Below are 14036 nucleotides of genomic sequence, written 5' to 3'. Positions count from 1 at the left end.
GGGGGGGACGGTGTTAAAAGCGCAGATTTCATAACTCCAGCCCAGAGGTACTGAATCCTGGATCTTTGAGGGTGGGATATGGTATCTTACTTTTTAACAAGCCCGGAGGGCGTCATTCACAGGAACAATAAAAGTTTGATATACACCAGACTCCCTCATTTACAAGTGAGGAAACCGAGATCCCCAGGAGGGTTGCGGGGAGAGAGGTTGACGTTTGGGGTGGTTCTTTCCTGGTGTCTTCCATTGCTGCTCTGATCAGTTCTCACCTGAATGCCGAGGGGAGCCCTCTTCCTGTATCCAGAGTTCTGTCTGTGCGGGTGACTTTCCCTTCTGTGTCCTGGGAACTTGTGAACACCTCCTCCCTCTGTCTCTTCACATGAGGGATTCCACCTGGCTCTGCCTTCCCGCAGGGTCTCCTGCAACCTAGCCTGGGATCTCTCAAGCAGTCAGCTACCGTGTTTGTCACTGTCCTCAATTACCCGAGGTCAGAATTGTTCCATCTTTTTCCCTTTAGCGAATTCCTCCCCTGACTTTCTCGACATGCATGCACTGACCTGTATTTGGCTGAAATTTCAAGGGGTACCCACTGCAGATGGCTGATTCTCCGTGTAGCTGAACTCTGCCCCACAAACTCCAGCCACATAGGCCTCCCATGACTCTGAGAGCAAGGTCTTCTTATCTCCAGGGAAACTGCCAGGCTCCCCTGTGGGTCCCTTCCCCCAGGTGGAAAGCTAGACGGCCCTAGAAATTACCTCATTTGGTTTCTCTCTCTGAGGGATGGGAAATCACTGTTGTGCACTGCCTGGTGCCTAGTATTTGAAAGTTGTTCCTTTTTTTGTTTCTTTCAGTCATTGTAAGTGGGAGGGTAAATCTAGTCTTTGTTTCTCTAACTTGGCCAGAAGCGGAAGTGAGTCATATTTTCTGAGAACTCATTATGAATTCCATGAAGCCTGAAGAGAGTAAGTCATCCGGTGCCACAGAAAATGGCCAGAGTACCAGAGCTGAAGATTCAAAGGTATGTCTACTTTTTAACAACTCTTTGCTACACCAGCATACCTGACATAGCACACTCTGATGATTCTGGAAGGAGATGTGCTCATAGAGAATGGCAGTTATAAACCCTTCTCTGTATTGTGGAAAATATATTTGGGGGAGATCACACATACAAGTGCTTGTGTAAAACCAAATGACAGTATATGAATCGACAATGCAAAGTGTGCCGTTTTAGACAACAAGGTGGCTGACGGTGTAGACACTTGATATCAGAAGGATAGACGGCCAAAATTAATACAGTTCATGCTTACTGAGAAATTAGTGTGTCCCTGGAATTATTCTTGTTGCTTCCTATGGATTATCTCATTTGACATTTAGTAAAACAATACACACTGTTATCATCCCTATTTTATTTTTTAAGGTTTATTTATTTTTGAGAGAGAGAATGAGTGGGGGAGGTACAGAGAGAGAGGAAGACAGAGGATCCAAAGTGGGCTGTGCACTGGCAGCTGTAAGCCTGATGTGAGGCTTGAACCCACAAACCCTTGAGATCATCACCTGAGCCGAAGTCAGATGCTCAACCCACGGAGCCACCCAGGCACCCCTATCATCTGTATTTTAAAAATGAAGAAACTGAAACCCAGCTTTCTTAAAGCTGCAAAAATAATGAACTTTAGGGCGAGGATTTGAATCCAGGCATTCAGACTTCATAGCCAGTTTTTGACCAACACAAAACATGCAAATCAATAATACCAAATCAAGATATAAGCAGGTGCTTTTGGAGTGCAGAGAGAAGAGTGCTTAATTCACACTCAAGAAATTAAGGCAGTATCATATGAGAAGGCTCTTAATAAATCGAATTTCACCTGGCAAGTGTATCCAGCATGAGGGACTAGTGTGAGTAAAGTTATATACACATGAAAACATATTTGGGAGCAGTATAGTTAGACTTGATCGTATGTAAGAATTCAAGCATGTGATGAGCTAATAATGCTAGGGACGTATTTTGGTAGAAGATTACAATAGACTTTATTTCAATAAGAACTTTTATTTTGTTGAAAAGAATCCATAATAAAATGGCTTCATTGGATTAAAGTTAAATAAAATTTAAACTTAATTTCTTCTGTTCACTAGCCACATTTCAAGTGCTCAGTGGCCCTACGTGGGTAAGGGATGCCATACTTAAGTATTTGGATTTCATTGTGTAAGTGAAGGAGAAGTTACATACAGGCTTTCTCCTTGTATTTTTAAGGAAGAGACTTAATTTAAACGGTAAGCTAAATTATCATGTTAAATGCCTAGGGCTACACTGTTCAGAATGGTAGCCACTAGCCACATGTGGCTATTTAAATTTACATTCAACTTAACTAAAGTTAAATAATGAAGGAAGTGAATAATTCAGACCCTCCGCTCACACTAAGCGCACTTCACCTGAGGCTGTTGAGTGGGGCAGTATAGAAGTTGGAGATCTCCATCACTGTAGAACATTCCAGTGGGCAGCACTAGTCTAGGGCATCCACTTGTACAACAAAACTACAGTGTGAAGTTTCCAAACTATTTGGAGGGAAAATAAAAGGCGGGGGAGGGGAGAATCTAAAAGAAGAGAACAAAGAAGGAGAATATAAATAAATCTGGAAAAAGTTGGAAAAGGAGAAGGCACTAAAAATATAACAGAAATGAATACAAAGAAAAACTTGGTAACCTTACCGGTTGTGTGGAAAACTTTAACTTTTAGCACTACTTTTCAACCTATTTATTACATATGCCATAAAATTACATCTTTTCCGCGTATAGTTCTATGGCCTATGACAGACACCTCTGGTCTTGTAACAACGACCAGAATCAAGATACAAGAGAGTTCCACCAGCTTAAATAATTTCCTTGTGCTCTGCCTCATCCCACACCCACCCTGACCCCCTGGTGATCACCAATGTATCCACCAAGTGTGGCCTTTTCCAGAATGCCATGTAAATAGAGAGGGGCCAAGAGGCCGAGCAGGATGGAAGCTTTTGGCTTCTCTCTTCCCTGAAATGCAGCCACATCAACACCAAACCATCTTGTGCACCTAGAAAATTGATCTGAGGATTAACACAACAAGGTGCACAACTTGAACATAGAATTCTTGGCAGGTACATGTGGGCGTGGTGGCACGGAGGGGTGAACCAGGGGAGAGAGAAGCCTGGGAGGGTAGGGAGCTGGTTTTGGGGAGAGAGGATGGAGATGGGGGAGAGTGCAGGAAAAGCACTCCCCCCAAAAGCAGCTGGAGAGAAAGAGTGGAAACACCGTAAGGGACTTAACAAGAAAGGAAGAAAGGAGAAAGGATAGGGTTTAAATACCATTAAGACTATAAGCAGAGGAGCTGAAAACTCAGGTAAATAGAACCACATGCTGAATCAGACCTTTGGGTCTGGCTTCTTTCACACATAACATGGCATTTGCGATTCAGCCATGTAGTTAGATATATCAGTAGCTTTTTCTTCTTACTGCTGGGTAGTATTCCACAACACAAATATACAAGAGTTTATCCATTCACCCATTGAAGGATGTTAGGGTTTTTCGCCCAGTTTGCGGGTTTTTAAAAAATATTTATTTTGAGAGAGAACAGGAGAGGGAGAGATTGATATACATTAATTAATGTATATATCTTTTAAATTTTTTTGATGTTTAATTAGTTTTGAGAGAGACAGAGATAGAGCGTGAGGGAAGGAGGGGCAGAGAGAGAGGGAGACATAGAATTGGAAGCAGGCTCCAGGCTCTGAGCTGTCAACATAGAGCCCGAAATGGGGCTTGAACTCACAGACCTAAGTAAAGCTCTATTAGAAGTAGGTAACACAAATTTACAAACGCAGTCAAATTAAATGGCATGTCATCGATCACTTGGCAGACATTTAAAATAACAGTACTGAAATCCTCTGAAGGAGTCAACCACATGGCTGGTGTCTGGGCATCAAGGGGAGAAGCAGCAGCATGAGTTGGCATGATTTTTTTGGAAAGCAGCTGGGCAACATATATGTTGTGAAGTACATTTATAACCATAGTGTCTGTATTTCTACATCTGGGAATCTGGCCTAAGGAAATATCCAGATGGTCAGCCAAAATGTTTTATGTATAGAAATGTTTGTCCTATAAAAATTCGAGACAATCTAAGTATCCAGCAACAGAAGAATGAATTCGAAATTATTGTACAGTGAAATAAATATATCCTGTGGCCCCACAAATTGTGTTTCAGAGGTTGTTGGATGGCATGGAATGTCATTAAATTTAAATGTTTAATGACATGTCAGCCAATGGCAGATTGCTTAGTGAAGAATAAACTCATACAGTATAGCACAACTTAAGAAACTAAAGGTTTGTATCTGCACGTAAAGAAATAGAAACAAAACAAAATGTAGAATCGTTATCTCTGGTGATGGAATAATGGTGGGTGATTTTTCTCCACTATTCATTATCCAGTATATTACTCAATTTTTATTCAGAATATCTACCAGTTTTATTATTAGACAAACATGAAACATTATTATTAAAGGTGATTCTCATTAAGTTTTTAATCTTTCCCTTTTCTAAGGATACTGCCATCAAGCAGACCTGTCCTGGAAGAATTGCTGTTCATCCTCTATCTGACATAAAGGAGTGTGGCAGTACCAGTAAGCTTGGAAGTGAAGTCAAGCATGAAGCATCTGTGGAAATCCAGAACCCAGACTTGAGCACCAATGAAATGTGTTATTTTACTTTTACTTTGAGTAAAAAGTCCAGGAAATCTGACCATAGTGTATTTAAAGCACATGGTAAACCCAATGAGAGTATCAACTCGGCTCTGAGAGCCAATGACATTTTCAGTGAAAAGATGGGGAATCATTTGGATAAGCCAATTCTTGCGTATGAAGAAGAAAAAATAAAAGGATATGTAAATTTAGGAATGCCTCTCAAGTGTCTACCTACAGGCTCCCATTTTAAAATAACATTCGGCCCAAATCAGGAAGGTGATCAGATGTTACGCCAGTGTGAAAATCCATACATGGAATGCGTTCTTTTTCACATTGTTGCTGTTGGGAAGACAACAAAGAAGATTGTTAAGATCAACCAACTTCATGAAAGAGGAACTACACTTTGTGTCTATGCCCTAAAGGGTGAGACTATCATAGAAGCTCTAAGCAAAGATGGACGATTTCGGTCTGACCTCGATGAATTTGAATGGAAAGTCATGGAAGATCATAAGACAACTCATGGAAAAAAGTCCCTGGTGGATTATGTGTCTGGAAAAACCTTAGAAATGGACATTTTTAAGAAACAACCTGCCCGGAAAGGTACCCATAAGAAAATTAAAAAAGAAAGTGAAAATGCCACAGAAGAAATCTGTCCCTGGGATCCAACACAGTCTGAGGTCAGGGAACAAGAACTAGAGGAAGAGAAGGAGACTGAAGATGTAGAACATAACAGAGAAAAAATTCTCCCACCTTGGAATCTAGGGCATGATATTGAACGTAAAAAACAACGGACAATTTCCAGAATTAGAAAATATTACAGTAATAGTTTCAACAGAAAATATAGGAGAAACAACTCACAGATTAGGCAAAGGCCCCATCCAGGTATGCAACATGTTAATCAATATATTCAAAGGAGGGCAACTAACCTCTGGCTGAAGAATTTCAAAAAGTTGGACAAGGTGATAATGGATCAATATCCAAAGTTTATTGAAGAGTTGCTTCGGATGAGAAAGTATTTTCAGGATGAACGGAAGACAACCAACCTGCCACCATTTCAACAATTCAACATTTATAAAAAGTACTTTGGAAAGGTGACCGAAAATTCTACTTCTGTTGCAACCTGTGAAGATCTTATTCATCTTAGTAAGTCAGTTGGGTTCATGAAATGGGATAATAATGGAAATACAGGCAATGCTACTTGCTTTGTCTTCAATCACGGTTATATTTTCACCTGTCGACACGTAATACATCTTATGGTGGGAGAAGGCACAGATCCAAGTTTGTGGCCAGATATAATAAGCAAATGTACAAAGGTAACTTTTGCTTATAAAAAGTTCTGCCCTACGGATGTCGATTGGTTTTCCATTGAGCCATGGTTTGAAATGTCTGATGGAACTCTAGATTACGCCATCTTAAAGCTAAGAGAAAATGGAAATGGATTTCCTCCAGGCCTGTTTGGAAAGATTGCCTCTCAACCTTCCAGTGGTTTGATTTATTTAATTGGTCACCCAGAAGGCCAGGTCAAGAAAATAGATGGCTGTGCTGTGATTCCTCTTAAAGAGCGGTTAGAGAAGTACCCAGAGCATCCTCAAGATGGGGTGGTAGGACCCCAGGCTGCCACTTATAATGTTTTCTCTATGTTTACCCAACGAAGTTTTCTACCAGAGGTTTGGCGCACAGACACACTTAGCTACGACACTTGTTTTTCCAGTGGGTCCTCTGGCTCCCCAGTGTTTAATGCATCTGGAAAATTGGTTGCTGTGCATACCATTGGGCATTTTTATAAACGTGGAGATAAAGTCTATGCCCTTATTGAATTTGGCTATTCTATGGAGTCAATTATTTGTGATGTTAAACAGAAAAATGAGAGCTTGTATAAATTATTAAATGAAGAGAAAAGTGAGAACCATAACGAAGACCAAAATAACAAGTCATTTCAAGATCATCCGATTGAACCCATGGAACATTAGGAAAAAGATGTTTTCAAGAAAATATGCTGATAATTTAGAGTATTTGGGGCTGTTTCCTTAAAGTATAATGAATATTCTTTTTTTAATCAGAAAATGATGTGGATGTTCAAAACATATATAAGAGTTCAAATAAATTCTGACTCTTTTGGTCCTTGGCTTTTTTCTTATTTGAAACAATCTCAAGCCTCAGTTAAAATAACTCTGTTATATACATACAATGAATTTGTATTTTGCCATTCTAAATACTTAGGATATACAACCATTCCATCTTCCTAACTGGCGAGGTGACCCCTATTCTCTGCATAACAAAATAATGGGGAAATACACCTTTAGAGTGAAGGAAAAAAGATGTTCCTCTAAAACTCAAAATTCTTTGGTTATTGGGGCCTCTGGGTGACTCAGTTGGTTAAGTGTCTGGCTCTTGATTTTAGCTCAGATCATGATCTCGTGGTTCATGAGATCAAGCCATGCATCAGGCTCTGCACTGACAGTGGAGAGCCTGCTTGGTATATTCTCTCTCTCTCTCTCTCTCCCCCCGCTCCCCTTCTCAAATAAACACTTTTTAAAAGTTATTTGGCTATCTTAATTTTTCCCTTTTGTGCCCCTTGTAACATCAGCCCTTATTGCAAATGATAAAAGTCCAGCTTTTCTGTTCTTTGCACTAGTTCTGCCCTTCTGTGGAATATAGAAGCATGACTTGCTCAGTCCCTATTCCCACCCTCTTATATCCAGAGTCTAGAAAGCTAAAGGCTACCTATCTCCGTCTAATTTGCAACTAAGATTCTGGGTATGAGTCAGAATCCTCAAAGTAGATTCACATGTCTGTTATTTGGAAGATAGAAAGAAGGTGGAGACTTTCTTCTGCTCCATCTTCTGGCAAACTATGTCATGGAAACATGAGTGTCCAGAGCCACGTTAGGTGGCACTGTCTAGTCCTCAGCTTCATGTGGATCGAGAGGTGATTGCAAGCAGCAGCAGCACCCAAACTCTGTATGGCAGTGCTAGTCATTTGCTTTGATAGGGTCAAGAGGCATTTGTAACAGCTTCTTCATCCAGCTTCCTGATTCCTGGTTTGCAGCTGACAGGGTATGGGTGCTTTTTTTTTAAATTTGAAAATGTCTAAATTAACCCAATATATATATGTACATATGTATGTTTATTAATTATTATTTTTAAGTATAGTTTATTGTCAAGTTAGCTAACATACAGTGCATATAGCATGCTCTTGGCTTTGGGAGTAGATTCCCATGATTCATTGCCCATCATCATTTTCCCCCTTCCCTCCCACCTCCCCCATAAACCCTCAGTTTGTTCTCTGTATTTAAGAGTCTCTTATGGTTTGCCTCTGAGAGAGTGTGTTCTTGAACTCAATTCCAATATTGGCCCTTTGAATCCCTCCTATTGCTTTTATCATCCTAAAGATGTCCTGGCATTGAATCCCTTCAGTTCAATCTCTTTTACCTACATGGAACTCTGATAAATCCCCCTACCAACAGGCAGTTGATTGGACTGACCAAATATGTGATCGTTTTTCAGTTGTGCAAAAGCCATAAATATCACTTAGAAATTGTTGGTTCAGAAACTCTAGATCTGTATGTCTATTAGGAACAAGTGTTAAATTTCAAAAATAAAGTAGCAGCTTGAACAAGAGAAGTTATTGCCCTGTCTTGTAATAGTCTAGACGTACAGCCCTCTGTGGTTGTGGGAGTTCAAAGGTTTTCTCAGTCAGGTCCAAGGTGACTACTAAATTTTCAGCCCATGCACCTACACCAAAGGCAGGAGCAAGAGAAAAATGTGCAAAAGGGGAGTACACCTTTTTAGAACACCATCTAGAGGTGCCTTGGTGGCTCAGTCAGTTGAACGTCTGACTCTTGATTTTGGCTCAGGTCATGATCTCACGGTCACGGGATCAAGCCCCGAGTCAGGTTCCACACTTGGCATGGAGCCAGCTTGGAATTCTCTCTTACCTTCTCTCTCTGCCCCTCCCCTGTTCACATGGCTTCTCTCTCAATCTCTCACTCACTCTCCCTTTCTCTCTCTCTCAAAAACAAATAAACATTAAAAAAAAGAACCCCATCTAAAAACTGCACATATCACAGTAGCTGGTACACATTCTCTACAACTTGGCTACATAGCTCACTTACCTGAAAATCAGGCTGTGCGTGTAGTGTTTATTTTGGATGACCAGATGCCCAGCCTAAATTCTATTACTGTGGAATAAAGGGAAAATTGATATTAGATGAACTAGTCATTTCAACCACAGTCCCATTCATATAGCCTCTCTAGTGTCTAAATACACTCTAGTTTCCACATATGAAGCATACTTAACCCACTCCCCAAGATAGTCCAGAATCTGGGTGGCATGCATGTGTCATTACCACATGTGGATGCAGCTTCTCATGGCCCAGAGATGAGCCTTGCACCCTACTTACGCACCCAGTACACCCTATGGAGTATGACCAGAATCCAACAACTTAAATTCCTATTCAGAAAAGATGATGGAAGATACAGTAGTCACTGTCCCATAGCAGGGATTAAATTCCATTGTGCAGAAGATGCCAGGATGCCCAGCTCTGGCAGGGAGCACAATCGTGGGTGAGTCCACGGCAGCTGCTGGTCACTGCTCATGGCAGTTGGACTTGCTTTGACCACTGTCCTTCAACACCTCTGATTTTGACCTTCAGGATGTTCTTTTCTGTCCATTGTTTTCTGTGGCCATTTCTCTTCTGTAAGTCAGGATTTATGTATAGTGAAATTCATCCTTTTTGGTATAAAGGTCTATGCATTCCAACAAACACATAGACCAGAGTAACAACTACCACAATCAAAAAAGCAAAGCAGCATTTTTAATAAAATACACAGCACAGTCAACATGCTTACAGAAATTGAGTGATAATTTTAGTCAGTGTATAGCTTTCCCTAACTTTCAAACTTGCTGTTTCAGGGAGTGATCTGAAGCATCCTCCATGGCCAGATGACACATATACCTGCTGTTAATGTTTGTTTATTTTGCGTCAGGAACATTCAAATCAGAATCCAAACAAAGGCTATACATTGTGTTTGGTGGTAGGAGCCTCTTCAGTTCCTTTTAATGTATAAATTCCCCACTTTATCATTTTCCTGACATGTATTTATTGAAGAAAGTAGATCCAACTTGTCCAGTAGATGATTCTACATTCTGTTCCTTGTGATTCTACCTTTGTGGTGTTGTTGAATGTGGAGCCCTGTATTTCCTGTAAACTGGTGGTTAGGTCTAAAGACTTGATCATATTCAGTTTGGACTTTTTGCCAAGAAGACTTCCTAGGTGGTACCTCGGGATGTCTGGCCTTCCAGTTGCATTTACTGTGGGCTAATTTCTGAGCCTCGTTTTCATTAGCGTCATGAAATTTAGGATGAAACCCACTGGCTTCCTAAAAGGGAGTGTTGTTGAATAAGAATCTCTGGAGAGTTCACCACTTCAAAGAACTAAGCCAAAATAATTTCCCACCTTCTTTTATTAAGAACCTTTAAAATCCATTCCCACAAATATTCTCTGGTTTTTGATGGCAAGGTCTAGAACTTCAGAACGTTCTCTTTGCATGAACCTTCTTTGCCACATATTCTGCAAATTGCCCTCAGATCATCTTAGTAAGTTTAAATCTGGTGTGAAGGTTAGAGTCAGGTTTCAACCTGGCCCAGCCCCAGGGTGACCAGATATTTGGTCAAACATTATTGTAAGTGTTTCTGTGAGGGTGTTTGGGATGAGATTAGCATTTAAGATTAGCATTAAGACTGAATAAAGCAGTTTGCTCTCCCTAATGTGGTGGGCCCCATCTAGTCAGTTGAAAGCCCAAAGAGTAATTACTTTGGGAGGCCCCAAGTAACAAAGTATGCTTCCCGTATGACTGTCTTTGAACTGGGACATTGACTTTGTCCAGCCTTCGCACTTGAACTGACACATTCGCCCTTTTTGGGTCTCAAGCCTGCCGGGTTCTCAGACTTTCAGACTCCAACTAGAACTCTACTATCAGCTCCTCTGGGGCTCCAGTTTGCTGACTCACCCTGCAGAGCTAGGGACTTTCCAGCACTCCTAATCACATGAACCCATTACCTACAATAAGTTAAATTATATTGTTTTGTGTATATTTATGGGTTTTGTTTTAGAAGGACCCTAATAGGGTGTCAGGACTACTACAGAGAGGCATGGTACATGAGGGAAATGTCTTATCTTTCTCCTACCAGAAGACAAAAGAGAAGCAGCAGAGAGAATATGTCATTCAAGTTTAGGAGCTGATATTTTCCATCTTAGAAGCCTCCCTAATACCCTTACTCCGATTCTAAGAAACTTACCATTTGTAAATAAATGTCTTAAATTTCACAAACAGGACAGGGAAATTTGTGAATGCAATTCCCATTGGAATTTAGGAACATAAAAAAGTCCATCTCAGAGTTCTGGGAATGATGAGATGGTATTTCAGACTAAACCTTCCCCACCCACCTCACAGATACTCACTGAACAGCCAGAAAATCTAAATGAAAAATAGGAAACACTTGTATGAAGGTATCAAAACACTACCAAAGCAGCTGGGAAGAACAGGGTCAGTATCCTGGTGAGGAGGGAAGCCCAAAGGGGTCAGTTCTGTCATTAGTGTTGCTTTTGTCTTACAGGCACCTGCCAGTTCTGGAGGAGATGAGAGGCTGAGTGGCTGAGCAGACACTTGAAGAGAATCATGAAGGGGAGGAAGCACAAGAGTCACAGCTAAGGCCTATCAAGTAGTAGGGGTTCTAGTAAACACAAGACTTTGAACGCAAACAAACCATTGCACCCATAAATAATTTTGTCCAGGAAACACCTCAGCCTTCACACAGACACAAGGCAGTTTGAAATCACCTCAACCCAAACCAGGTTAAGATGACCTGGGATTGTGAGTGACGCCAGCCTGGCCACCTCCCAGAATGAACTGTAAAGTCCCTTCATATCCTTCTTGGACCTCATGGTTCTTCTACAAGTCAAAAATTGCGACATAAAAATGAAACCTTAGACTTTTAAAAAGAAGGTAAGGGCCTCATATTGTTGAGGTAGATTAAGAAAGATGGTGGAGATGCAGCCTGAACGAGAAGGATGTGGCCGCATTCTATCCAATACTAACAAGAGAAATGTATACTGCATGACGGTTATTTACTTACATGCCAATTGAAGGGCGCAAGGTGCTCATTGGAGAAACAGACCTTCTTTCTTGATTACTGTCCGAAAAATGGGGAATTAAGTTCCACTCTCGGCATTTGACTCTCACTTCCCCGCCAGACCATGGGAACTGACATTTCCTGAAACTGGAAGATGGAATCATGCAAGAAAAGACGAGGTATGCCCATAACCAAAAAGACACCTTTAGACATGTTCATAAAGCTGAGGGCCATCTTGTCAGATCCCGCGATCCCAGGTTTCCTCCTGCTCCACCACACACCTGCTGCTGCATCTAAATGTCCGCTGAAAAGTCTTCATGGCAGCTCCTAACTAGCGGAATGCAGACCCTTAGCCTGCAGAGGAAGCCTGTCCCTGTCAGTGCCAATCCTGAGAGCCTAAGTATGGGCCACTGCTTGAACTTGCCTGCCACTCTGTCTCTGCTCCGTCCCTCTGAACGAAAGAGGGTCCAACGAGATGCCCAGCAAGTGGTGGTTCCAAGTGCTTGTAGCAAACGTGCGTTTTCCACCCACCAACATTTTCTGTAAAGCTCATCACCGAGATGTGGAGTCAGACACACAGACCCTGGGATTTTGTCACAGCAAGCACACCTGAATTTGGGATCTAGAGCTCAAATGTCACCACCTCTGTGCTGTCATCCTCGAGCCCCTCCTGGTGACACCACGCCTCCTCCTCATTTCTGTATTTATAGCACAGGAGTTGTAATTCTCTTATTTTACCTGTTTCTCACCTACTAGATTGCAACTGATTTGATGGTTAGGACAATGTGACATTCCTCTTTGTATCCACAGGGCTTAACACTATTCTTTAGCAAATACATAAAGCTCCAGTTCCTCCAAAAAGAGTGAATACATTTGTTTAAGAGAATTTAGATTTCTATTTATTTGACACAGGTCAATGAGAGACAAGTGATGGCGGTCCCATAGAGGGTGTTCGTGGGATTTCTACCCCAACAGGTATTTGTCCTGGAACCACACAAACCATATAGCAATGAGGCCCCAAGGGTCCCACTCCTCCAGCATTTCTGACTTTGCTGCTTGGTCCTCATCAATTTCATCCAACCTTGGAAAAAGCAGCCAAAAAGAGAAAATCAGAGGCTGGTCCACATCTAATGGTGAGGTGGCTTGTGGAATCCACAAGAACACTGGAGTTTTGTTCTTCTTGTTCTTGTTTACTGTGAAGGTCAGTTATACAATTAAAGTAAAACTAAAAAAAAAAAAAAACCGACTCAAGAGGAAATCTGATTAGTGATTCTTGCGGTCAGCCTTATCATGTGTCCAACTACTTCCCTAGTTGTCAGCAAGGGAGGTGAGGATGGGCACATAAATTAATTCTGTTTATCAGGAAACAGCCCCTGCGATCGCCGCACAAAATTCCAGTGTTTTCCCCCGTTGTTGCTGCTATAAAAAGGCTAGGGAAGAAACTCAGATTGAAAAATTAAACTTCCTAATATATTTTGCTTAACCCAAGAAAAATATATAACGTAAAATATATTTTAAAATCCGGCCTGCTTTCTCCTTTTTTCAGGGCCAGAAATACCTGGCAACTAATTTAATTAAAACAGACTCCATTGCCCTGCACCAAGAATCCCTTTGCATGTTTGCAATACAACCATGGTATCATGAGTGATGGAGAAAAGGGCACTTGATTCCCAGCAAGGTGAAGACGATTAATAGTAAGCTGAAGAGGCAGCGAGGCAGCTCCCACAGGCCAAGCCAACCTCAGTTCTGGCACCTTTAGGCCAACAGAAGGATCTAGGAGGAGCACTAGAGAGAGGACGTCCAGCTCCCCAGCTTCCCAGCTCTCGACTAACCTCTCGGGCTGGTCCAGCATTCTGCGACAGGAAAGCAGTTTCCTAAAAGGCCTCAAGCTCTGCCCCAGGAAACTGAGGGTTGGGCAAACCGCCTCCCTATTGTGATGCTATTGGGCAAGAAGGATGTCAATTCTCTCCCGGCTCCACCCACTTCTCCCCGGCTCCACCTTCTTCCCCTTTTCCGCCGGCTCCTCCTCTGGCGCCACCTGCAGGGACTTCGCGCGCGGCGAGGTGCCGCCCTAGCTGCACCAGTGGCTTAGGGACTTCGCTTGCGCCGCAGGGGATGTGGAGGGAAGGGGGCTGCCGGCGCCAATCTCAGGCCCCGGGGCGCCGAGTCTAAGAGCACGGCGGGCGCCGCAAGAGGGTCCTGGAG

At 42.1% G+C, this 14036-nt stretch overlaps 1 protein-coding gene and 1 long non-coding RNA gene across 3 annotated transcripts in view; one reads left to right on the top strand and one right to left on the bottom strand.

Moving 5' to 3' along the window:
• Positions 1-6818, top strand: part of FAM111B (family with sequence similarity 111 member B) — a 7619-nt gene extending 801 nt beyond the window's left edge. Inside the window, exons 2-3 of one of the 2 annotated variants that reach the window (XM_029914928.1) lie at positions 849-1015; positions 4559-6818. In XM_029914928.1, the coding sequence (XP_029770788.1) occupies positions 935-1015; positions 4559-6667 (2190 nt within the window). In that variant the 5' untranslated portion in view covers positions 849-934 and the 3' untranslated portion in view covers positions 6668-6818. The remainder of the gene's footprint in view (positions 1-848; positions 1016-4558) is intronic. The other variant, XM_029914927.1, reaches the window with a different exon arrangement.
• On the bottom strand, positions 4514-13725 carry LOC115271950. The gene is made up of 4 exons (XR_003900177.1): positions 13664-13725; positions 11835-11978; positions 8812-8877; positions 4514-5036 (listed from the first exon to the last, which is right to left on the bottom strand). It is a non-coding gene; the product is annotated as an uncharacterized LOC115271950 (long non-coding RNA).
• Between the last annotated feature and the right edge of the window lie 311 nt (positions 13726-14036).

This window comes from Suricata suricatta, chromosome 11 (assembly GCF_006229205.1).
Source record: "Suricata suricatta isolate VVHF042 chromosome 11, meerkat_22Aug2017_6uvM2_HiC, whole genome shotgun sequence".
Classification (NCBI taxonomy): Eukaryota; Metazoa; Chordata; class Mammalia; order Carnivora; family Herpestidae; genus Suricata; species Suricata suricatta.
This window is presented reverse-complemented; position numbering and strand designations above follow the sequence as displayed.